Consider the following 27,235-nt stretch of genomic DNA (forward strand, 5'->3'; position numbering starts at 1 on the left):
CACAATCATAATGCAAGAGGTGCTTTTGAAGTGAGACGACTTTGGTGCACATCTAGGGTTTCTTTCCCGGGATTCTCGCAGTTTATTTTCTACGAGAAAAATCCCGGGAAATTTTATTTTCCCGGGAAATCTCGCATTTCAATAATAATTTACCATGTCAGGTTTTCTTTCTTTTATTTATTATATGAAAAGTTGCATCTTGAAGACTCACCTAAGAGAGAAATTTGAGGTTTCTTGCTGCATATTATTACCTATGTTTTACAATTCTCTACTTGTTAGTTCATGTAATATCTATGTATTGTGTTTGCGCATCATCGAACAGCGGAGCACTCGCTGAAAGTAAATATTACTCATCGCACTTTAGTTTATTTTTTATTTCATCTTTAGAAATAAAATACTAAAATAGAAGAGGAGCAAGAAAATACAATTTCCTTTTTAGATTTAGAAGTGCATAGATCTCCGGAGCTAACTTTTGCAGTGCACCACAAAAACAACAAAGGGCCAGATATTATCCCTGTAACTGCTTTCCAATCCCCAAGCTTCATTAACTCCGCTATTACTTTGCCTATTCAGAGAGCGCTCCTCATTCCATCCTCCCAGACATTAATTGATGAAGAATTACAAACTATCAAAAGAGCAATGCACAATGCAGGATATTCTAACTCCAAATATCGATATCTCTACAACCTGGTCATAAACAAATTATTTCCAAAATCTTTCCTCTGCAACAAAGAAAGCCTAAAGATAATAAACCCTCTAATACCGTACCTGAGCACCATCTCACTAAAAATAACACGCACATTCAGGAAGCATGGTTTTATATTATTATATAAGTTTATTTTTTATTTCATTTTTAGAAATAAAATAGTATTTTTTTCATAATCATTAAAACTCCCAATGAAACGCTTTATTTTACTTTCATCTTATAATGTAGGAGAACATAAAAACGTGTCTGTATGGGTGAGATTGGCCTTACACTTTTAGTTACTTACTAGAAAATAAATTAAATTATTCAAATTTATGATATTCCTGTATGATCTTTTTTATTCATATAAAATTCTATGTTACTATCTCATCCCGGAATTTCCCGGGATCCAGGGAAAAGAAATTATTTTTCCTGTAATCCCACTGGAGGCAAATTTCCCGGGAAATGAGAAACCCTATGCACAACAGATGACATTTATGCAGCAGGCATATTTTTTCACTGTGCGTACAGTTTGAATGTAGAAGTGTGTAAAGTACTATATTATTTTTCCAACTTTTCTAACGATTATCGACACAACTGTGTGCCGGAAATAGCCATTCCCTAACAGGTACTTTACGCGGATTCGCGTTAGTATGCCCAGCCTGGACTTTAAGCGTGCACCGAATTAAATAATGACAAAGTTTGCCAAAAAAAAAAAAATCCAATATTTAATAAAATTCTAATAACAACTATATACAAATTTTAGTAAAAATCAAATAACAATTTATTCAATGTAAATCAATAAGAATCAACCCAACAAAACTCAAATCAATCTATTTTCTAACTTAAATCTATTCCCCTTTGGAATTCGACAAAATTCAAAGACTTAACTTATGTACAATAATTCTTATGAATTGAAGATCCTAATCGTCACCTCAATATACTAGGAACCTTTTTCCTCAACTCTCAAGACTTTCTCTAACTTTTGATCCACCAATCGAATAACTTCAAAATCACCTTGGAACTACTTTATTCTATCGGACACTCCTCTCTCGTTTGCTGCTACGAAGCTCACCACGCTCGTTGCTAACATAAGCTCACCTCGGTCATCTTCAATTGAGGTTCGGTCTTTATACTGTGAGGTGACGTCACAATTCTGAGAGCAATCACTCCTCTCATTTACATACTTATTTCCTAACAAACTTTTTCTGTTTGTCTGGCAGACTATTTTCTGACAATACTAGCTAACCTTTTACATTATTCTTTTTGACAATTTTCAGGATGTTTTATTCTTTTAAGGTTTAGCAAGTTTCCTAAGTTGTGCTTGTGGGGTCTTCCTCCCCTTTTTCTCGGTGCGGACTTACTTTTCTCCGCTCGGGAGTGCAAGTGTGAGCGATTTTAACTACGGCACTTTTGTCTCGTTGGTTTCTCTTCTATTTTTAAGTTTCTAAGGTGAATGGTGAGGAAACCTTCGTCCTAACAAAACATAAGTCCCAAACAAAAATAGAATAAAAGCAAAAATAAAAGTAACTAAAAATAACGCTCTGACTTGGTTCCTTACAAGTGTTATTCGAACTTTGGGTTGCATTTTTCTTAAATCTAGCATTTGAACTCTGAAATGATTGAAGTATGAGATACCACCTATATGAGGATTATATTAAAAATGAGAGTTTTTTTTAAATAAATTATTAGTATACTTCAGTTTTCAATAAAACAAAATAGCTTAAATTGTAGACTCCTTTTTACCTTTTGACACAGTTCCTACTTTGTACGCACATTTCCAGAACACTGTTTAGAAAGTTTGAATATCTGTGGTAGAACTCTGTTCCAGCTTTCTGAAGATACTGACTCACTGCTCTCTATTGCTACTTTGTCTCATAACATTGGCTTCACATATGATCCATCACAAATCCAAACAGATGGTAGTTTGAGGGTGCCAGATCAGGGCTGTAGGAGGGATGTAGAACAACTTCCTAACACATTTCTCCAATTTTTTTCCTATATGCAGCAGGTAGTGTGGTCCATTATGTTACAGGATCTTTCTTTCAGGACATTTTTTATTGTGCAATCCACATTGGAGCTTATGTAGTATCTAGTCGTAACAAATTAGTATTGTTTGCCCAGGTTCCAGAAAATTGGCCAAACCAAAACTTAGCATCCCAGAAGATTGTGCCCTTCATAGCTGATGACACTTTTTTTTTTCTTTTCGTTGAATTCAAATGGTGCCATTTCATGCTTTGCTGTTTGTTTCTGGCTCAAAATGATGAAATCAACTTTCATCATCTGTCACAATATTGAGCAAAAAAATCATCTCTAGTGTTTCAGTATCATGGAGGCAGTTCTGAAGCTATGATTTTGTAATCTTTGTGCCTATTGAGTGCCACATTTATTAACCAAACTTTCCTGTAGCCTAAGCTTTTAATCATCTCTTGAACTGCATGCTGCCCTATTCTAAGTGTTCTCACTATTTCCTTCATAGTCAAATATCTGTCTTCCTGAATGATCTCATCAACTTGCCACTTGTTGCATTATGTTGCAGCTATTTGAGGTTGACTGCTATGTGGATGATCTTGGATACTTATGTTCCCATCTTTAAAATGTTTCACCCATCTTCTAACATTGCACCTGTGCACTCATTTCCATATGCATGCTGAAGTCTTTGGTGAATTTCTGTAGTGGGAATTTATTCCTTAATAAGAAACGATGGCATGTTGACGAAACAAAATGTTTCTATATAATAATTTGTTTTCCATCCTTAGTCACATGATCAAACTATTGACATCATAAGGCATACAGATACACCATGAGATGGCTTCATCTAATTCTTCTGTTGCAGATTTAACTACAAAAATTTCTGCTTGTTACTTTTGGTATGATCCATTTGCATATCAATCTTTAAAAAAAGGTATTATCTATATGTATATTCTGCTAAATTGAACCAAAACTGAAGAATTTGTTATTCATTGAAGATGTTTCAACTTTACAGAGACAGTTAATTTGATTTTATTTGAATGCTACATTCCATAATATAATTTTAGCAGATATTTTTTGGCTGATGCTGACTCTAAACAAACAAAAAACTTTTTCTTATTTAAAAATGTCAATGTTCCATTTCAACAAAAAGTCTTTTGTCTGATGATGGTAATGCACTGTTGAAAGTACTTGCTCTAACAAACTCGTATATATCTTAATGTTTTTAACACCAAGAACAGTTTATCAAAACTTTGAATCTTACAACACTAAAGAAGATATAGAAAAGTAAATTTCTAAATGGAAATGTGATGATGATGATTACTTAAATGACTGAAATACATAAAATTTTTAATTTTCACAATAAATTTGTTTGCGAAAAATGACAACACTTTTTCTGGTTTCTCTAATATAGACTTTTAAACACAGAAAATTCCTATGAAAGAATTTAAATAGTCAGTTTTGGAGATTTGACTTCTTCATTCAAGTAACAAAATTGGAATCAGTATATATTTTTCATGTACAGTACAATATCTTGCAAAAACACTTGTGCCACATTTATAGGATATTTTTAACATTTTAGTTTTCTTTTATGTATATGTTGTTTTCCATTTAAAATGCATCCATTTTTTATAGTTCTAAAAACCTGCTATATAGAATCTTTCAAGATTGGCAATATTTTAAGAATGATTAAGAAAACTCTGCATATAATTACAGAAATCGTGACAAATAATTGTTAAATATATTGACTTTTTTTTAAATTGGAAATTAAATTATTGATACATCAAGAATGAACTGGCCATTGCAGTTAATCCTGAATTAATAAATACATCTTTTAACAGTTGGCAAGCTTGAAGGAACACTTTTGACTTGGTTAATTTTTTTGTTCTCATCTGAAGATGCCATTAACTGAGTTGAAAATATTAGTATTCCTTCAACTTCATCCACTGTTCTGTGCATTGATATGAAAGTTATAAATCATAATAATAAAATTTGATAATTTTTATTTAAAATGCTTGCTGTAAAGTTCTGCAGTAATAAACAGTAAAACTCTACAGTAATGCTAATGTGAGAACAATGTATTTACTTTATATTAATTCATTAGTAAATTAAATAACTTGTTCTTTCATTGGCGTTTATGATTAAGGTAATCACATTTTGGAACATTTTTCTGATGTTCCTATGAATAACTTTTGGAACAGTCATTTATCCTATTTTTGACAAAATAGCAAATTTTTATGAATTTATTTTTTATTTAGAAATTTTAGTTAGTTTCTTTCAGGTTCAATAATAATGTTGATTTTTCTAGAATTCTGGAGTCAAAATGTTTGAATGTATTATGAAATAGATGGCAAACATTTTTTTCAAGTAAATTATGAGAGCGATTTATTTCCTGAATTCATTTTCTTAAATAAATATGCTGTGACAAAAAATTGAAAGACTAAAACTTTAAAATAATTATAACAGAATAATATTGTTGATGCATGCAGTTATAGTAAAATTTGTGTAAAATGGAACCTGAATAAAATAGAAAACTTGCCTAAAATCTTCAGAACAAATATATTTTTTGTTGAACCAGATGTGGTTATAGTAAAATTTAACATAGAAATGGAAGAGGTTTTTTGATTGTAACAAATGCAACTTAACCTGAATAAAATGGAAAGTTTAAAATTTCATTTTTTGTAGACAAATAAGTGAAATCACTTCTTCTTTAGGGCCCTGTTAAGTAAGTTAAAAGCTATGATTTATAATACTTGTAGCTTGTTACTGATTATAAGTAACTTTACATATTTATCAAAATTGCTTATAACTAGTAACTTGAATAAAGTTTTTGTAACACATTTTGCTTGTAATTTTTGAAGCTTGTATAAACTTCAAGAATTTTGTGCAGTAAACTATGTATTATGGTAATCTCAAAGCATAACTGTATTCTGAGAATGATTTCAAACTTTTTCAGAGTAACAAAGATCACATGACAAGGAGACTTATAGACACAGGTCTTTTAATATTAGTCTTTGTTAGAATTAATCAGTGACAGAATTAAATACTTTTAAGAATTGAACTCTCAGGAATACTGTTTGAGCATTGAATTCTTAAGAACAAAAAACAAATATAATTGGTAGCTTGTGTTTCCTATACATTGCTGCCAATTTGTCTTGTATGGAATAGTTAGTAACTAAGTAGAACCAAGCATTTGAGAATAAGTTAATTAAAATGTTGTTAGAGATTGAAGTACACAGAGTATTAAAAATTCCTCAAAGCTAGATCACAATTACTTGATCTCTGTATTAGTTAGAATTTGATGGCAGAATGAGTCTGGTTGTTGGTACTTAAATTGGCTTGTTTGCTGTCATGTGAGCCGATAAGGATCAGATCCAAGCAGTGTTTGAATACTAAGCATGAATTTGTGAGAACAAGAACTTTTTGCAGTCAAATAATTCTCATTTCTTGTATTTGAATATACCACATTTAGTTGAATTAATTTGGATTAAACCTAATAATAATTTTTTACATTTGTAAATGATTTTACTATAAAAATTAATGTAATCTTGTGACATTTGATCTAAAAGTTACTTTTTTATATCATGTATGTATCCTTTTATAACATGTTCTGAATATATGCTTTCTTGAACAAGTATAGCATTGGAAAAACATTTTTAGTCGTTAATAGAATTACGGATAGTAGAAAACATTCAACAATCAATACTAAGGTAATCATCAGTTATCCAAAATGTTACTATAAAAATGGATTGTTTACAACTTTAAAATTTTCTTAAGTTGGCCAATTAAAATTAAAACAAATTTCCAAGAATTAGCTTATTAGTAAAAACAAAAATGATTCCTTAACAATATAAAATATATATTCTTATTAATGTGCTATATAATTTGCAGTAATTTGTAATTGGCATAGTAAAATAATAATAATAAATATAAAAATGAGCTTTTAATATAACAATGTAGTAAAGTGTGATTATTTTTTTTCTCTTCCGCAATCTCCCATTTTGTTTTCAAATCTTTCCAGTCACCTTATTTATGACAGAATCCTCATATAAATAATGCTACTTTCCTTTGCATGTTTATACTCCTTTTTTATCTATAACAATGTGTTTGTAAATATACAAAATTCTTGTCTGAAATTTAAGCAAATATATTCAGGCAATAATATCAAATAGATTTGAGGTGAATCCACGCTGATATTTTTGTTTCTGATATACTTAAGAAATCTTATGTACTTTATAAATGTTTTTTAATGGTTTATATATATATAAAACTTAATCCTTAATTTTATATATGCATACATATAATCTTAACTTGNTTGTGTAAAATGGAACCTGAATAAAATAGAAAACTTGCCTAAAATCTTCAGAACAAATATATTTTTTGTTGAACCAGATGTGGTTATAGTAAAATTTAACATAGAAATGGAAGAGGTTTTTTGATTGTAACAAATGCAACTTAACCTGAATAAAATGGAAAGTTTAAAATTTCATTTTTTGTAGACAAATAAGTGAAATCACTTCTTCTTTAGGGCCCTGTTAAGTAAGTTAAAAGCTATGATTTATAATACTTGTAGCTTGTTACTGATTATAAGTAACTTTACATATTTATCAAAATTGCTTATAACTAGTAACTTGAATAAAGTTTTTGTAACACATTTTGCTTGTAATTTTTGAAGCTTGTATAAACTTCAAGAATTTTGTGCAGTAAACTATGTATTATGGTAATCTCAAAGCATAACTGTATTCTGAGAATGATTTCAAACTTTTTCAGAGTAACAAAGATCACATGACAAGGAGACTTATAGACACAGGTCTTTTAATATTAGTCTTTGTTAGAATTAATCAGTGACAGAATTAAATACTTTTAAGAATTGAACTCTCAGGAATACTGTTTGAGCATTGAATTCTTAAGAACAAAAAACAAATATAATTGGTAGCTTGTGTTTCCTATACATTGCTGCCAATTTGTCTTGTATGGAATAGTTAGTAACTAAGTAGAACCAAGCATTTGAGAATAAGTTAATTAAAATGTTGTTAGAGATTGAAGTACACAGAGTATTAAAAATTCCTCAAAGCTAGATCACAATTACTTGATCTCTGTATTAGTTAGAATTTGATGGCAGAATGAGTCTGGTTGTTGGTACTTAAATTGGCTTGTTTGCTGTCATGTGAGCCGATAAGGATCAGATCCAAGCAGTGTTTGAATACTAAACATGAATTTGTGAGAACAAGAACTTTTTGCAGTCAAATAATTCTCATTTCTTGTATTTGAATATACCACATTTAGTTGAATTAATTTGGATTAAACCTAATAATAATTTTTTACATTTGTAAATGATTTTACTATAAAAATTAATGTAATCTTGTGACATTTGATCTAAAAGTTACTTTTTTATATCATGTATGTATCCTTTTATAACATGTTCTGAATATATGCTTTCTTGAACAAGTATAGCATTGGAAAAACATTTTTAGTCGTTAATAGAATTACGGATAGTAGAAAACATTCAACAATCAATACTAAGGTAATCATCAGTTATCCAAAATGTTACTATAAAAATGGATTGTTTACAACTTTAAAATTTTCTTAAGTTGGCCAATTAAAATTAAAACAAATTTCCAAGAATTAGCTTATTAGTAAAAACAAAAATGATTCCTTAACAATATAAAATATATATTCTTATTAATGTGCTATATAATTTGCAGTAATTTGTAATTGGCATAGTAAAATAATAATAATAAATATAAAAATGAGCTTTTAATATAACAATGTAGTAAAGTGTGATTATTTTTTTTCTCTTCCGCAATCTCCCATTTTGTTTTCAAATCTTTCCAGTCACCTTATTTATGACAGAATCCTCATATAAATAATGCTACTTTCCTTTGCATGTTTATACTCCTTTTTTATCTATAACAATGTGTTTGTAAATATACAAAATTCTTGTCTGAAATTTAAGCAAATATATTCAGGCAATAATATCAAATAGATTTGAGGTGAATCCACGCTGATATTTTTGTTTCTGATATACTTAAGAAATCTTATGTACTTTATAAATGTTTTTTAATGGTTTATATATATATAAAACTTAATCCTTAATTTTATATATGCATACATATAATCTTAACTTGATTTTAAAAAGTTTTCACTGACTATTTTTAAACATTTTTTTTTTTTAATTTGACACTTTGTTGATGGTTAGCATATTTCTTGTTTATTTATCAGATTGCAGATAAATATAAAAGTTCATGAAACATTTCTATGATTACCTTTTTACATTTATAAAAATTGATAATTATTTGTATTTTTCTAATTGTTTTATTGATGACAACAGTTTTTCGTTACATGTGACTTTAGAATTATCATCATAAAATTTTCTTTCTTGTGGTTATTTTTATAAAACTACAAATTGTTGACAGCATGTATATAGATTTCTTTTTCCTACAGAAATTTTAGAGCAGTACAGTTTAACTGTAGCCCTGAATTCATACATTAGTTGCTTTTAGTTTAAGATCTTTCGATTTATTAGTTCCGTTATAACAAAATAAAACAAATTTCACTGTATAAATAAATGAGGATTATAATAGGAAATGTAATCTGCAAAAAATTATCGTAATCGACCTTAAGATAGCCATGTATTTTCAGTTCCAAAATTTTTTTCAATGAACAGAAACCACAATTAATCCTCTGTTTGCCTTGATAAATCCTCTGTCCAATCTGTGTATCAAGCAATAGAGTGAGAAAAGAATTCTGTTCAACACTTGACTCAACAAAAGGAGTATTAAAAGGTTAAAAAGTTTCGTTAACAATTTTCTTCTTGCTTAAAATTCAATGTTATTTATGTTATATGTATTTTGTATTTCAGCTGCTGACAAATTAATCAAGATATGGGGTGCCTATGATGGAAAATTTGAAAAAACTATTTCTGGACATAAACTGGTAAAGTATTCATCTTTAAACATTTTTCTTTCTTATAATATTTCTGTTGAAATGATTCTTTTATAAATATAATTTTAATGAAGCCAGCAATGCTTCTTATAGCTTTTTAATCCAAACTTTGTTTCCAAAAAAGATGATGTTCTTTAGACATCTTTTTTTTTGTATACAAAAAAAAATATACAGTTTAATAAATTTGAACACTTGGCATTCCTTCATCTTTTAGTTTAGTCAACTGAATTAAAATAAAAGATGAAGGAATGCCTAATGTTTGAATTTATTACACTGCATAATGTCTAAGTAACAAATAAAAATTGAGTTTCAGATTATCAAATGTTTAGTACCAATTGCAATATTCAAATCCTGGTATTACAAATTACTTTGAAGTGAATGAAAAGTTAGTTCCACTAGTAAAATAAAAGTGCAAGTACATGGTTACTCTGCTCTCATTGTGTGTTTTTGTTTGTGGCATTATCGGTATTTTATTGCCATTGTTTAGTTTACATTGAATTTTGTGATACAAGATAATTCTTAGTGAGTTTTAAGATTAATAAGTATATACCCATAATGAACTGTTGGGTTGGCCAATCCATGTTTTTTTGGGTGAAAATAAGTCATTTTACTTCAGAAAATAATTTTATTTAATAATATATTCACCATTTTTATTGAGTAACTTTTTGTCAGTTTTTCGTCTCCCCTCAAAAAAACAATGTTTCATGTACTGTTTTATGTCATTGGAAACGTAGCACTGTTTTGTTTTTAAAGAATTTTGAAGGGAGCAAAACAAGTGGTAATCAGAAGGGACAGGGTCAGGTGAATTTGGAGGCTTGAGGTATGATATCCCATCCAAGCTCCCAACAATTTTTGCCAGGTTTACAATAATATGTGGGCAGTTATCATGGTTGAAGATGACACCCTTGCAATTCACCAATTCTGGATGCTTTTCCTGAATTGCTGCATTTAATTTGTCTAGCTGGTCACACTTTTAAGTAGGAATTGTTTTTGTTTTGTTTTCTGGAAGCAGTTCATAAAACAAAACACCTTTCCAGTCTCTCCAAATCAAGAGCATGACATTGCTTGGATGAAGTCCAGCTTTTGAAGTGGTTTGTGGCTGTTTGCTGCATTTCCCCCATGATCTTTTGTGATTGATGTTGGTGTAAATAACTCACTTTTCATTCCTCATCACCATTTACTTCAGAAATGGATCACTTACCTCATGTATTTTTGAACAAATTGCTGATGGAAATGTGAGTGATGTGATTAGCTTCACTTCACTAAGTTTGTGTTGAACCCAAACATCAGGCTTGCTAGTGTATCCAAGTTGATGCAGATGATTTTCCACACACTATTTTAATATTTGAAAAATATCTGCAATTGTATCTCTCATCATATGGCATGGATTACTGTCGACTAATTCTTTTATTTGATCACTGTCAACCTCAGCTGGCTAACCTCTGATTGTGGTGCATCTTGAATGAAATCTTGCAAACCACACATGTTCTTTCATGGCATCTTTACTGTAACCACCACATTTTTCTGCAGGTTTGCACTGTGTTTTTGATTTTAAAATGAAAAACATAATGTGTTGATAATACACATTTTTGTTCACTCATCTTTTAAATATTGACAAAGCCAAATGATTAGTTGTTTGTGTTTATTTTTGACAAGTGTCAGTGAAATATCAGTTGTAAAACAATGTGTTTTCAAGGTTAAAACTACTAATTGCTTTTCAGAGCTAACTTTAATTAGCTATCAGCAATAAACTGCATGCACTTATTGGCTAACCCAATAATATGTAATTTATTTTGAATGTTCTGTTTTATTTTGTAAAATTGAATTCTAACAAAATTGTGGAAAGAGACAGTAAGTAAAACAAAAATCTTTCTATTTTATGTATTGGCATTCATATTTGAATAACTGAATGGTTGGTTTTTTGTATACATTAAATATTTTTAAAGATGCACTCTTCACATAATTTTAATTTCATACATAAGTACATTCGTGTATATAGCTCACACATCAAAATCATTTTAAACTTTTCTTCCAATTTATGGGCATTTTTGTATAGGTCAGTTACCCAATGGGGGTCAATGAGAGTTTGAAAAGGGGATGATGAGCAAATTTTGTATATATCATACAGGCATATACAATATAGTATTTTAATATTATTTAATTACTTAGTAAATCCAGTCATTTACAAGTTGAAACATTTTGAGAATGAATTTTTCAAGTATAAAAAAAATGTATTAAAAAATTATATATCTATATACATAATGGTTTAATGCAAAAGCTACTTTTCTTAAAAGTGGTCATTACAGGAGAAAAGTTGGAAATCCTGGTATAGGTCAATGATGAGGTTTTCATAATAGTTTGTCTGTTAGGAATTAAATTTTTTAAAGAAGAAATTATAGCATTAACATTGTTTTTATTTGTTGAATAATGTTTCAATAAATTGTTATTGTTTGGCAATATTTGCTATGTTTTTAATTTTTTAGGTTTTAAACCATTATTATCAGTGTATGAAAATACATGCTTAACACAGACAACTATATTTTTGCTTGAATGGAAATGAAAGTGAATTAGAAATAATTATTTGAAATGAAAGTGATTTTATTGGGAATTATGTAAACCACATATTAAAGTAAATTGTTAAATGTTTGTATAAAAATCCTTATAAAATGTAAAAGCAGAATCAGTTACTCTTACTAACCTTGTCACTGAATCATGATTTTTCCAAAATAAGTCTTATTTTCTTGGATAAAATAGTCATTGTTTGATCAGTACATACATGTTATCTGCTTAGGCTTAGATCAGTCACCAAAAAACCCCCACGCTTTAATTGTAATCATATTATCTCAACACTGACACCTCAATACCATCACAGCAAAAACATGTTTGTGTTGAGATTTCATTGTGAAATTGAGGATTTTGAAAAATTACAATCATTTTATATAGTAATTGTAATTTTAAAGTAAAGATAATTTGCCAAGAGCTTTTAATAAATGATTGTTAAATATGACTTACTTCGATTGTTAAATAAATGTTACTATTATATTATTTTATAATTTTGAAATTGAAGATGAAATTGAGTCATTTAAAATTCCATTCCTTGGGCACTAAGCAGTGTCTATCTGCCAACAAATTTTGGCCCAGGAATATATGCTAATAATATATATAGAGTGCATATTCCTAGGCCAAAATTTGTCCGCAGAATATATACACTGGTTGGATAACAAAAGCAGTTAGAAATCACTCTACCACTGTGATCAAATCTGGGATGTGATGAACATCGGTCTAGTATGGGTCCCAATATGGCAGTCTGACTCAAGTTCTAATTTGAAACTAACAGATCACAAGTTTCAAAGTACACATTGTGATGAGCAGAATGTCAACTCTTACAGACCATACCCAAGGCAACTTATGGTTTGAATTACAATAATATTTACAATATTTTCTTTTTATACTAATTACAATATTTTCTTTTTATACTGATGTGTTATGTTTCTTGATTTAAGTGAATTTATTTTTGATTTATTAGTTGTGTTAATTGTTGATTTTGTTGCTATTGATTTTATGTAAAATCAGCAATTTATATACATAATAAAAATTTTTATATATGTGTGCATGAGCAATGTATAAATGCAGATAATTTGTGTTTACTTCTATTGCATATGATATAACCTTAAAGTTTAATTTTTTGATTTTAAATTAAAAAATAAGTTATTGTGAACAATTAAATTAACTATCAAAATCTTAAAATGTTAATCTTGTTTCTATATAATTCTGATTCTTTGGGAACAAAAGTCTTACAGAAGAGTCAACCTTTAATTGTAATCTCTTATCTGTCTCAATTTGTAAAACATGTAAGATAAAAATTTCTTTCAGAGATGGCTAAATCATACTTATATACAGTAATACCTCAACTTACGCTACCCCGACTTACAAGAACACGGAGTTACGCGATTTTCAAATCTTGTCGATTCATCTTTTGTTTGAGCACCACACAACTCTTGATTATTCACTCCCCTCACACTATTGTTCAGCTTACATGTTCGGACGTGTCTCACGGAATTGACACATAGCTACAATTTATTTTGTGTTGTTTATTTCTGTGTTTGTTATTATACCTATGGAGACTTGAGAGACTCTGTGGTGATTTCTTGTAACTGTGAACGAATCAAAAGACGAGATAAGATTAACGAGAACATTTATTAGCTTACATACATCCGACTTGGATTTTACACAAATTGGGAAATTATACCCCAACTTACACGAATTTGACTTACGCGGTCATCACTCGGTCCCACCTATCGCGTAAGTTCGGGGTATTACTGTATATTAATAAAAACAGCCTGGGTGACAATTATTTTAAAAATTCCACAAAAAATATAACATATATGTGTATATATATATGGACAGATGAAGAAAGTCTTCCTGTCCATATCACAACTCTCCAGACTGGTTAAGTAATTTTTTTACTGGGTTTTATTAATTAGAAGTTTTTTGAATTTGTTTCGAAGATTTTATTTTCATACAATTTTTCAAATTTATATTGAATCATTCTGCTGTTTTGTTGTTTACTTAATTAATGCATAAAAGATGAATGAATAGTAACAAGAATTAAAATTATTATTAACAGGTGTTATTTTAAATTATTCAATGTGCATTTTATATGTTGATTATTTGAATAACTCAGTGAACACAAAGATAACTTAAAATATTATTAACTAAATGTATAAAATGCATAAATAATTTAAGTAAAATAACAAAAAAAATTTTTTAGTTTCAAATTCTTTTTATGTAATGGTAGTAATATAATAGACAAATATATTTAGTTAATAAGTAAAATTAATAACAAATGGTTAAAAATTTTTATCAAAATATTTGTAAAATTAAAAGGAAATATTTTAATAGATAATTTCCTTTTACTTGAATTTATGGATTTTTTTTTGGTATTTATGGAAGTGTGATGTCATAAAATGTATAATTATTTACACTTACAATAAAAACTTATTAAAATATTAATTGATGTATGAGCAGGAAATCACAGTATGTAAAGTCTGTGGACTGTGCTAAAAAGCCTTCAAATTTGATGGTGCCGATTACAGGCTGCTGCTTTGAATCTATGACAAATTGTTACACAGCACAGTTCAAAAAATTTTGTCACGTTACTAACTTCTTAATTGTACTTTTCTCACTTCTGTACAGGACACAATGTGATCATTCCGCATGTAAACAAGATGATTTGATACAGAAGACAATGATGCTGGCAGAGCTATACATATTTGTTGGAAATGAAAGAGGCTGATGGAAGTGTTATCTCCATTAATCCTCCATAAAACATTAATGCAGTGGTTCCAAACTTTTTATATCTCTGTACCTCCTTTTTTTCCAAAAAACTTGTTGTGCCCCTCAATTTTCATAACAGTTTAATTTTATAAATAATGTCCTTATAATCTGTTTAATGGCCTACAAAAAATACCTTACTAAATAAAGTAACTTATATTGTTTGCTGGGGCTCAACTCTTGTTGAGATGTTTCAGCAAGAGTGTGGATGAATTTTTAGCAGTCATATCCGAGTTGTTTGGACGAGGGATGTGAATTAGGCATAACTGTTTTGCTGATTCATTTTTTCAACATCAATATGACTTTGTATTAAAAAATGATAATTTGGTAAAAGTTGCACATCCTCCTTGCAATACTTTTGTACCCCACAGATTGGAAAACACTGGGTTAATGCATTTTCTTCCAAGTACTAGGCTCTATGACAGTGGTTCTCAACCTTCTTAATCCCACAACCCTTTAATACAGTTTCTAATGTTGTGGTGACCCCAACCATAAAATTATTTTCATTCCTACTTCATAACTGTAATTTTGCTACTGTTATGAATCGTAATGTAAATATCTGATATACAGGATGTATTTTCATTGTTACAAATTGAACATAATTAAAGCATAGTGATTATTCACAAAAACAATATATAATTATATATTGTGAAATATTTATTTCTAATTATAAATAAATGAAATTTTGTCTTGATGTAGCATGATGTCATGGTGTAGCATGGGTAACAGTCTTAATATAACAACAGTAAACTACATTGCTACATTTTGCAACAGATTGTGTAAAAGCCAACATTAGTGCGAAGGTTGAGATTGCTTCTTCTCACCAGATCAAAAATTCTCAGGGAAGTCTTTGTAAGAGCACAACAAAGATCATCTTCCACAACAAGTCTACTTCTGTATTTATACTTGAAACCAACAAGCTGGAAAATCCTGTTTTACAAAGATATGCGCCTTCTTCCATTTCCAACAACAACACAGTCTCAGACAGAACAGGATATGACTGCAAACACTTGATCCAGAATTTTGTAACTAGCATTGTAGAGAAATCAGTTCTCTCTGCGTCGCTGTTAATAAGTTCAATGAACTCCTTGTACTGTCTCAGGAACATCTTCAACTTTAATCGTGAATGGGCTTCTGGCAAGTGCAAATGAGGTGTCAGGAAGATTTGGAAATTACGATGAAATTTCATCTGTAAGCATGTACAAGTGTTCTCTCACAGAAATTATCATCGTAATCCTTTTGTCTGGTTCAATGCCATGTTCCTCAAAGAAAGCAGATAAGGTAGGTAACATGTAAATTTTATTTTCATTCAATTTTTTTTGCCAAAGCTGAAGTTTCGTTTGGAATGATCGGATCTTTTCAGACAGATTGAGATATTTTGCATTTGGTTTTTGCAGTGATAAATTTAACTCATTCAAGATGGCAAAGATGTCAACCAAGCAGTGGCATAGTGTAGTGGGGGCAGCAGGGGCAACAAAATTTCACAATAAATAATAATATCTTGTAAAAATTTGAACCATTTTATTTCATATTTTCATCGCACCTACGATTCGGACCGATTGAAATGAGCACGGAATTTTTCATTACTTATTCTGTGATGAAACTGAATTTTAGTCTTTTAAATTGAGATACCTAAATAAGGGGGTGGCAAAATTTTCCTCTGCCCCGGGCTGCTGACACCCACACTACGCCACTGCAACCAACTAAGCTATTTCAGTGGTGTAGTGAACATAAATGGTGCTTCGGCCACAACACTTTATTGATGCCCCCTCACCTCTCCAGAAACAAATCTTGTTTGTATTGGAGACCATTTGGCGCCCTCTGAGAGTGGTGCCCGGGGCATGATATAACCCCTTGCCCCCTCACTATGCTAGTAAGCTATTTTTTGCAGTTTATTTTTATTGCTGAAAAGTGCTTCAAACTGCAGTCTTGCTTTCTGATTAAAAAATGTTTTGAGTTCATCACAAAGGTCAAAAACACGTTTTTAAATTTTTTTCTCGACAACCATCTCACTTCAGTGCAAAATAGCAGAGCATTGTTCAGTGGATCCAACTCATTGCACAATTGCGAAAGCAGTTGACTGTTTAAAGTGCTCGCCTTTACAAAATTAACAGAACTTATGACGCTTTTCATTACTTCTTATAACTCTTGTGGCAGCGTCTCATTGCTAATATTTGCCAATGAATCATACAGTGAGTTCCGATGACTTTTGGTGACTTATTTAGTACCAAACGTTGAAATCCAGATCAAAATTCAAGGAGCGGTGTCTTGGTTCCTAAGACTACTGGAAATATGTGTTTTTGGATGGTCTTAGGCGACCCCTGTGAAAGGATCATCCGACCCCAAAGGGGTCGCGACCCACAGGTTGAGAACCACTGCTCTATGGAGTTGTCTTGTCCTATAAAATGAAACTTTTGCATACTATATAGGCATGTGATCTGACAATTGGACTATGAAGATCTTATCTCTGTATTTCCAAGATGTTATAAAACCTGCTGAAACCACATAGAGATCAGTATGACTGCTTGAGGATACTTCTGTCCATACCATAGTTTTGCCTTCACTGCAAGAGTCAATCCCAACCTTATGTTTGAAAGATGACACCTTGTACTAAATACCACTACTATCCAAATCACTGTACATCTAATGTCATGTCTCAGAGTAAATTTGGACTTGTCTGTAGAATACAGTGCATCATTGATCTTCAGTTCAGTTAACTTGTTCTCTTGACCAGTTTATGATTAAACTCCTGTGTTGAGAAGGATATTCATTGTACAGGTTTGCTAGGCTGTAAAGGACATTTCATGAAGTCTTCTGCACATGATTGAGGGAATGTAATATGGAATTGTTGTAGAGTGGTTAGGCACAGATATTAGTCTTTATCTGCTGTTGTAGCTTGGGATGATTCCTTGTAGGTTTGGAAACATTAGCATCACTTCCCAGAGACTTGTAAAGCATATGAACTATGGATGAGCTAACATTGAGCGAATTTACTGCTAGTGCTTGTGAATGTTCTGCTTTGAGTCTACTGAGTGCTGTCTGCATTAAACTGTCATGTAAAAGATGTTTCATTTGAAACTCATTTCTTTGAAAGTGTGTGAAATCCTTCTGCAATGCACAGAATAAGTATTTGTCTATTACAGCTTGTGTGTGGGAGTCATCACAAAGCAGTTAACTGTACATGGAAGAATCATTTACATAAAAAAATTTAATTTGGAAATGATAAATATTATAGTGGAAATGCATTTTATGGTCTGGAACCATTCACTTAAGAAATCCTAGGAAATTTATAAACTTACCTTTAAATTTGCAAGGCAATGTAATTTAACTATTTTGGATCTTTTTATTTACAGAAATCATAGAAATTGTGAGTTAGACAATTACAAAATTGCCATTTTTTTAAAAAATGATTTATTAACTGTTACTCTGATTTTCATTTATAATTATATCAACAATATTTTCTAAAATTGTACCATACGGAGTGTTGTACCTGAGTCTCAGAATAATAATAAGTTTATATTTTATTTATATATTTCAAGTGCAGCAAAACAAAAGAATTGGCTAATCCAGGGTACACAAATCTGCTAATTATTATATAGTTGATTATTAACATTACAACAAAATCTTTTCATATTCTTGAAATAGGCAGCAAATATATTGCTTTTACATTTGTCATTTGGATAAGCAATTTTAAATAAGATCTATTCTGACTATCCTTAAAACAAATAAAAATCAACTTAAAAAATGCAGTATATATGGCAGTTAGACCACTTATTTTTCAACTTATAAGATGCGCCATTGTATTGTATTCATCACATTTTTTACATTGATTTTTTCCCCCTCCCAAAAAACAATTCTTTACGGTATAAGATGCATTTGACTTATCTGAAAATTAGGATGGGCCCTATAAATTTTGCTTACAAAAAAGTGCATCTTACAAAGCAAAAACTATGATACATATTTTTGAAAATTCAAATATAAATTAATACATCGAACATCTTAGAATCAGTTTAGGGTTAAAGTAGTATTTCTTGTTATATATCCTCTCTACATATTCACAATTGAGCATAAACAAGTGAATGCACAGAGAGAATTAAAAAATATTTAGATAATTATTAATAGATTCATCCATTTCAAAATTACACGTGTAAGGAAGTAGTAGTAATTTTTTGAATTAAGCAATTATAGAAACAAAAAAGAGTGATCGTATTTATTAATACAGTGATACCCTGAACTTACACGATAGGTGGGACCGAGTGATAACCACCTAAGTCGAATTCGCGTAAGTCGGGGTATAATTTTGCAATTTGTGTAAAATCCAAGTCAGATGTATGTAAGCTAATAAATGTTCTCATTAATCTTATCTCGTCTTTTGATTCGTTCATGGTTACAAGAAATTACTACATAGTCTCTCAAGTCTCTGTAGATATAGCAAACACGGAAATAAATAACACAAAATAAATTGTAACTATGTGTCGATTCCGCGCGACACATCCGAACATGTAAGCTGAACAATAGTGTGGCGAGAGTAAGTAATCAAGAGTTGCGTGGCGCTCAAACAAGACTAATCGATGAGATTTGCAAATCGTGTAAGTCGGGGTAGCGTAAGTCAAGGTATTACTGTATGTTGAAACAATATTTTTATATCTGCAATACAGTAGAGCATCGTTTATCTGAATCAATTGGGGACTGAGGTTGTTCGGATAACTTATTTTTCGGATACCCGATTTTGTACAAAAAAATATATTAACCTATCCCATGTTGAAATTTTTCTCCGTTGCGTGTCGCTTTGCGTGCAATTTTCGTCGATGTTAAGCCTAATGTAAACTTTTTAAAATAATAATCGTGGCTATTGTATCATTAAAAATTATTTCTTTATTTTTTACAAACAAAATAGATATATTGAAAAATATAAAAACAAAAAAATTATACTTTAGAAGTTAATCTAGTATCAAAAACGTTCGATTCAGCATTACACACAGTCCTCAGAGAAACACCACACAAAAGTGCCAGTGCTGCCAGCTAAAACACACACATCATCAAAAATAATATTGGAGTAGTCCAAGATATAGCCAAAGATTACAGCACCACAGCACTAGTGAAAATTTAAATTTGATGACTGGAATTCTTTCGGATAAACGACGTTCTACTGTACTACTATAAAAACTTCATATTATAAAATACACACCTTTTGACTTACATGGTAGATTGTGTTTTAATATTTATATGGATTTCAATTTTAATTTTCAGTTACATTGAGATGAATAGCATGAGAACTTCCTTGGTTCATTTCTTTTTATTAAACTTTTTTCTTTAGTTAAAATTTTACATTACTTCATTAACTTCTTAGATCAGATTTTTTACCACAGGATGTTGATTGATAAATTTTATTGAGACAAGACTGTCTATTTAATTTAACAGGTAAGTTCAATGGTTACGGTGAACATGATACAACTTGAACCTTGTGCCAAATATCATACAAAAACAAAGAAAATATACACTGAGTGTGGCGTGACAGTTTGTTTTTACTAGCGCTTTCAACAAACTTATCATCATCATAACGCAAATGGAATTTAAAAATAAAACACAATTTCTATTTTTAATTTCATTCATCTGAAGATGAACATAAATTTATTGAAAGTGCTAGTGAAAATAAACTGTTAATGCCACACTCAGTGTATATTTTTGACTTTACTGTAATCATAAAAAAGTAATGTAATATAAAATGGAGAATCTTTTCTCAGTTGAAAGTAACAATGACGTGATTAAAATGCCATAATGATTAGGCTATGTTAACTATTAAGTATTCATTGATAAAATTAAAATACTGAAGATTTTAAAATAATGCTTCAGTTTAACACTGTCATGTAAAATAAAGTATGCGCGTGCTTTTTTTCACTGTTAAACCAAAACTATATAAAAATGAGGGTTGTGATCATGAACAGGTAGTTTAAGATTAAGAAAGTTGATCTGTAAAAATATGTTTTTAGATGTATGGAAATAATTGAAAATTTTTTTTATTGCTAACATTAAAAAGATTTTTCTTAAATTATTACTGAAAGATTAATTTTTAAGTTTGGTTTTATCATTTTAAATAATTTTATCTGAATGTTAATTTATTTTATAGGGTATATCTGATGTTGCATGGTCAAGTGATAGCAGGTTGTTGGTCAGTGCTTCAGATGACAAAACTTTAAAAATATGGGAAGTCAGTTCAGTAAGTGCATTTTTTTAGAACTTTGTTAAAAATAATATAATTAATAAACTACAGTGTGAATTATTATTTTTATAGGCAAGATGTTTGAAAACACTGAAAGGTCATAGCAATTATGTATTTTGTTGTAACTTCAATCCTCAATCAAATCTTATTGTGTCTGGATCTGTAAGTAAACATTATTTTGTAAATTTTGTAACTAAATTTATCTTATTTTATTTTTCAAAATAATAAATGTTATTCTTTGTTTTCTATCAGGATTGATTTGGAGATACTAAAATTATCTCAAAATAAGTTTTTTTATATTACTTTTATTTCATAATTTTATGACAGTGTATCAAATAATCAATATTTATCAATAACATTGTTTTGCTAAATGATATGTAAATATCTATAAATATTTTCAAGACTCGTACAGTTTTTTTTTATATAGCTCTATTAGCATTATTAATTTGCAATCTGATCTATCATTTGCAGGCTTCAAATGTAAATCTTAATCATTATTTTTAGGATAAAATAATCATTTGCATTGTTTAAAATTTCCAGTTGTCTCAGGCTACCAAAATTTTATTTGTACTAATTAACTGTATTTGCAAAGTTGTCTGGTGTGCTATTTATGTATATTTATATGAGCTTAATTGACATTAGGCACATGAAGGACAAAAGACACTACTTACACTATCTCATTTATTCTGATAGTAGGGTAGCTTTACACAGGATTGCAAAGTCTGATAACAATTTTTGAATTGAAATAACATGACTTATGGTACAAATCGGAAGTTTATGTATAAGTCTTCTTAAGTATAAGTTTATGTATAAGTTTATGTATAATAGTTAATCTGGTCTTTCTCTCACAATTTCCACATCTACATCTAGTTTTGACTTTCATCTATCTAACTCCATTCTCAAGATTAAGGAAGGATGGTGACGAATGGATGGATGACAGTGTGAATTTATAAGTCTACAATTTTTTCAAATTGTAACCCAATAAGTACCCTCTGGTAACAGAGTGGATCAAACCACCAAACGCTGGTAGTTGGTTATGGGTTTAAGCATGGTCAATAGGTTGGCCATGTGGAGTTTTCTGGGTTTTCTTTGCATTAGTAACACTTAAATTGGGGCCATGTTTACATAAGTCTTCTTGGATGCATCCCCCTCTGCAGATTGCTTGTATGTTGTGTTGCTGTAACCTAATAAATCCAACTAATTCTAACAAGCGATTATTTACTCTGACGTTGTCATAATTATGTTACAACTTTTTGTCACAATGATCTTAATTCTTTTAGTGGTGGTCTTGCCCCTGTGTGTCATACTTTTCCTGTTAGCAATAGTCATGTTGATCATCTATCTAATGCCATTCGGGGGGATTTTGAATTGAAGTAAAGTATATAAAGATTAACTATATAGGAACTTCCGGTTTGGAACGGAAGTTCCTATATAGTTAATCTGGTCTCCTAAGCTTTCTACATCTGTTATTGACTTTAATCTGTCCAACCCCTTTATTGAGATTAAGAAAGAACAGACGACAGTCAGAATTTATAGACTTACAATTCTTTCAAATTTCAGCCCAATAACTTTTCTATAATATTTACAAGAACATACATCTCACATAGTTAATACAATGTGTTGCCAAATATGAAAATTGCATAATACAAGGTTATCAGCCTGCACAAAATATGATTTTAAGTGGTTTTTCATGGGTGCTGAGTTTAAATATTCGGACCTTATTTTTTCCTTTATTGAAATTTGATATGTTGACAGATTACTGTTTGATATTCAGCTGCAAATAGTACAGTTTCTTATAATATTTTTTAATGTTAACTTTATCTGAAAAATTTAAAATAAGTTTTAAACTCCTTTCTACTTGAACTGGGCCATTTTTTACCATCTGAGTATTGTGATAAATGTGGCAATGGTAGGCTCAAATAACCAAACTCTCTATATGGTTTTTGTTTTAATGTTATATAAATCAAACACTACAATATAACAAACTACAAAGGTTATCTTACATAAGGGTTTATCACACCAAATGACCAAAAGTCTGATTTATCTGCTGGACAATTAGCAGATATTTTTAATTTTTAACCCTGATTTGTCAGATATTGAATGAAATAGCGAAAAGCTTAAAAAATATTAAGTTTTCTAAACATTCACAAGAACAGTACTTCATTTAAGATCTTGTTAAATCAAGGAAAATTAATGCACAAAAAACTAGAGGATGATAATCGTTTTTCAGATATTTATTGTAACAAATCTATATGTTAGTAGTCTGAAATCCTGAAAAACTTAAGATTTATTACAATAAATACCTGAAAAATGATTATCATCCTCTAGTTTTTGTGCATTCATTTTCCTTGATGTAACAAGTCCTTAAATGAAGGTGGTTTTTTTCTCTTTCTCTCGTCTATAACATACTTAAAATAGGAAGAAGAAGCAATCATCATAATTAACAAGTCATCTTTGCAGTAATTCACAAAAACATTTTAAAGCAAATTCATTTGTTAGTCTTAGTCTGTTCCATTTGAATAATTTTTTAAAATTATCATGAAACAACAAACAAATTTTTTTAACTTCTACATAAATGTTAAATTAATTTAATTTTTAGTTTGATGAAAGTGTTAGAATATGGGATGTGAAGACTGGAAAATGCTTGAAAACTTTGCCAGCTCATTCAGATCCTGTTTCAGCTGTATGTATTTTCTGTTAATTTCTTGAATAGTCATTTCAAGTAATTATTTTAGCAATAAAAATCTTACTTTTATAATTTTAATTATAAAAATAGAAGAAAAATACTTTATTGTTTAAGCGATATTAATTTTTAAAAAGACTATTAAATAGACATTAATTACACAACTGAGATTAAATTTATTTAATAGTAATTATTATTAAGTACTAATTTGTAGTTTGTATAATTGTTTTCAAATAGGTTAATGTATATGTAATAGGAGTTAATATAGGAAAATATAGTTTACAATATTTATTATGAAATATATACAAAAAAAAAAAAAGAATACAGAAGTATTCCTGGCGTTATAGATTTCAGATGATATTTATTTTTCATCTGAGTTAAAAAATTATTTTGATATTGAATTTTTTGTTAAAACTAAAATATACAATATTGAATTATACAAATTTTATAACTAGATTATTACTAAAGTTTCTAAAGTTTTTTCCCATTATCAGATATTTTAGATTGTATTGTTTGTATGGGTTGATACTTACAAAACTACTTTCTTGAATTGATGAAATCAGAATATATAGTAATAAAATTTTATTCATTTATTTTTCATTTATGTTTTCGTAGTTAGAAATTTTTATAATGGGGAATTTCAGTAGTACTTATAATGCATAAAGATACAAATTAATTATATATTAAGATTGATTAAATGAAGCCCAATCATGCCTTGTCATGTGGTCCAGTGCAAGGGGAAATGATGTCACATATGGCACGATAAACATACATCAATGAACCTGTGGGAAGAAGTTCAGTTGTTTCACAAGTTTTTGTTTTTGGCCATGTTTTCACTACTTTGACAGAGTTATTTGGAATCCATCCAAGGTTGAAACATGGTGCCACCACTTTGAGCCATCCAGTAGACAAATGAGCATGCAATGGAATACCCTGGCTCACCAACACACAATTTCAAGTCAGTCCTCTGCCTGTAATGTTATGACTGCATTTTTTTGACATTGCATGGGCTTTGCTGTGGACTTTAAAGACCATCACATGAGCATAAATGCCAACTGCTATAATCCAACATTGGACAAGCTGCATAAAGAATAAGTGGCCAGGCCTGCTATCATGTGATGTGATTTTGATGCACAACAATGCTTGACTGCAACATACAGTCAAGCATTGTCGTGCATCAAAATTAAATAAATAAATATATAAATAAAAATTATTAAATTAAATATTAAATTAATTACATGAATGCTGTGCAGGATGCTTTAGCACAAGAAGATTGGGAGATTCTGCACCACCCTAGCCCCCGATCTGTCACCATGTAGTTTTCATTTCATTGGACCTTTAAAAAATGCTCTTAAAGGACATGCTTTAACTAATACAGAAGTTAAGGAAGCAGTCACTGAATGGTTCAGGGACCAACCAATATCATTCTTTGTGAACAGTATCTGTCATCTTCCCAAGTGGGATGTATGTCTAAATGCCTACGGAGACATCTTTAATGAACAAAAGGGCATTCTGGCTTCTTCATGTATTGCTTTGTTTAATTATGCCATAATGATGGACATCCTGTTTTGTTTGTCTTGATAAATTTACTTGAATTGGCTTCATTTGAATGTCAATGTATTGGGCATAACAGTATTTAATATAAAATTAGAATAGTTTTAACTTACTGTTTAATTGCTAAATGCTTCTGGTACATATTAGCAATGACCACTAGATTGCACTAGTAGTGTTTAGAGTAAATCATCCCAAAAATTTTTAAATGCTCTGTAGCATCTGAATAAAATTAATGTACACAATTCTTTTTCCTATGAGTAAATCTCAAAAACTATTTTTACTATCAATGGTGCTTTTGTTTGATGTGTAACACTTTTTTCTAAGGGAATCCATTTGATTCTCTATTTTGATCATGTAAATTATCAATATTTTCAATATTTTGGAACAGATTATTTTAAACAGTATTTTAAATGTAATCATAAAGATATTTGAATGCTTTTTCAAAATTTGCATCAAATTAAATCAATCAAATTTGTTATATATCCATATAACAATGAAGTGCCATTGAATTAGGGATGAGTTACACAGTAATGTGTTGGTCCCCTCTGGCCTAGATGTTGAGTCCATGCCTCATAACATACCAAGCTTTCAAAAGTGTTCCACAGGTATGATGATCCATGCTTCTTCCACAATTATCTCTAATTTGTTCATGTTTTCTGGTGATGGATTACAGGCCTAACGCTGTTCATTACAGTATCCTCAAAGATTTTCAATGGTATTTAAATCAGGGCTTCTAGATTGCTACAATGAATTTGCCAAGCCAGCTGAAATTATGTTGTTTAGCTGATTGGCTCCTGTGCATTGAGTACTTGTTTATAGATATTAGTTTCACAGGGATGCAGGATGGACATAAATAGTTGGTCGTTCAGTTAAGAGATGTATTGAGTTATTGGTACATACCAAATGTCCCAAAAATACCCATGTGAAGACACTTCAAGGCCAACCATCTTGTCTTGTTTTGACCTGACATGCAGAATCATGGTTTTATGGGGATGACTGCAGATACAGTGTCAATCCTACCAGCAGAATAAAGTTTAGTCTGGAGCAATGCATCTTAATTTAATCATTGTCAATCATCAAAAGTCTCAATAGTCTGATTTTAATATTCTTTAGCTTAGTAAAGTATTGAGCTTAATGCCATGCAGTGACATGCTCATTGATCTCTGACTCCTGAAACTGAAATAATGAAATGTACATTACATAGACTATAAATTGATGTCTGGCTGGACTCTGCGTCCAAATGGAAAGCAATTTGAGATAATGTCTGGGACCATACAATGTGAGCCAACTGTTGGAGCCCAGGATAATTCAAGACTGGGTGCCTTTCAGTTTTGTCTGATGCTTGTTTTTTGCTGTCATTTGTATATTCCTGGAACATTCCTTATCATATGAGAAAATCCTAGTTCTTTAACAATTTCAGGCATCTGTGACTGCATTTAAATGTCTCTAAATCGGGTGAGCAACCTTTTTAATTAACGGGCCAATTTAAATTTTAAAATTTTTTGGCGGGCCGCACATAAAGTAACACTTATTAATAATTTACAAAACTTTATTTATAATAAACATTACAATAAAAAAATATAAAATTTAAAAAAAGTAAAGATTTCATATACAAATTTTAATGCAAAATAAAAACAAACAAGAAAAGAACAGAAAAACGAATTTACTTGAAATTTTTAATGAGAAATTTGGCACTGTTTTTTCGATACAAGCTGATCAATATCAGCCGGAATTGATGAGGTAGCTACACGTACGCAGCTTTCTAATCGTGCATCACTCAGTCTTGATCGGTGGTCATTTTTGATTAATTTCATGGTTGAAAATAATTGTTCGCAAACATACG

At 30.0% G+C, this 27,235-nt stretch overlaps 1 protein-coding gene across 1 annotated transcript in view; it reads left to right on the top strand.

Moving 5' to 3' along the window:
- LOC111641913 (WD repeat-containing protein 5) overlaps positions 1–27,235 on the top strand; it is a 94,476-nt gene that overhangs the window by 16,421 nt on the left and 50,820 nt on the right. Inside the window, exons 4-7 of the mRNA XM_023388163.1 lie at positions 9,519–9,592; positions 21,063–21,152; positions 21,228–21,317; positions 23,755–23,838. Coding sequence (XP_023243931.1) covers positions 9,519–9,592; positions 21,063–21,152; positions 21,228–21,317; positions 23,755–23,838 — 338 coding nt within the window. The remainder of the gene's footprint in view (positions 1–9,518; positions 9,593–21,062; positions 21,153–21,227; positions 21,318–23,754; positions 23,839–27,235) is intronic.

This window comes from Centruroides sculpturatus, unplaced genomic scaffold (assembly GCF_000671375.1).
Source record: "Centruroides sculpturatus isolate CEXI.00-Female unplaced genomic scaffold, Cexi_2.0 scaffold1282, whole genome shotgun sequence".
Taxonomy (NCBI): domain Eukaryota; kingdom Metazoa; phylum Arthropoda; class Arachnida; order Scorpiones; family Buthidae; genus Centruroides; species Centruroides sculpturatus.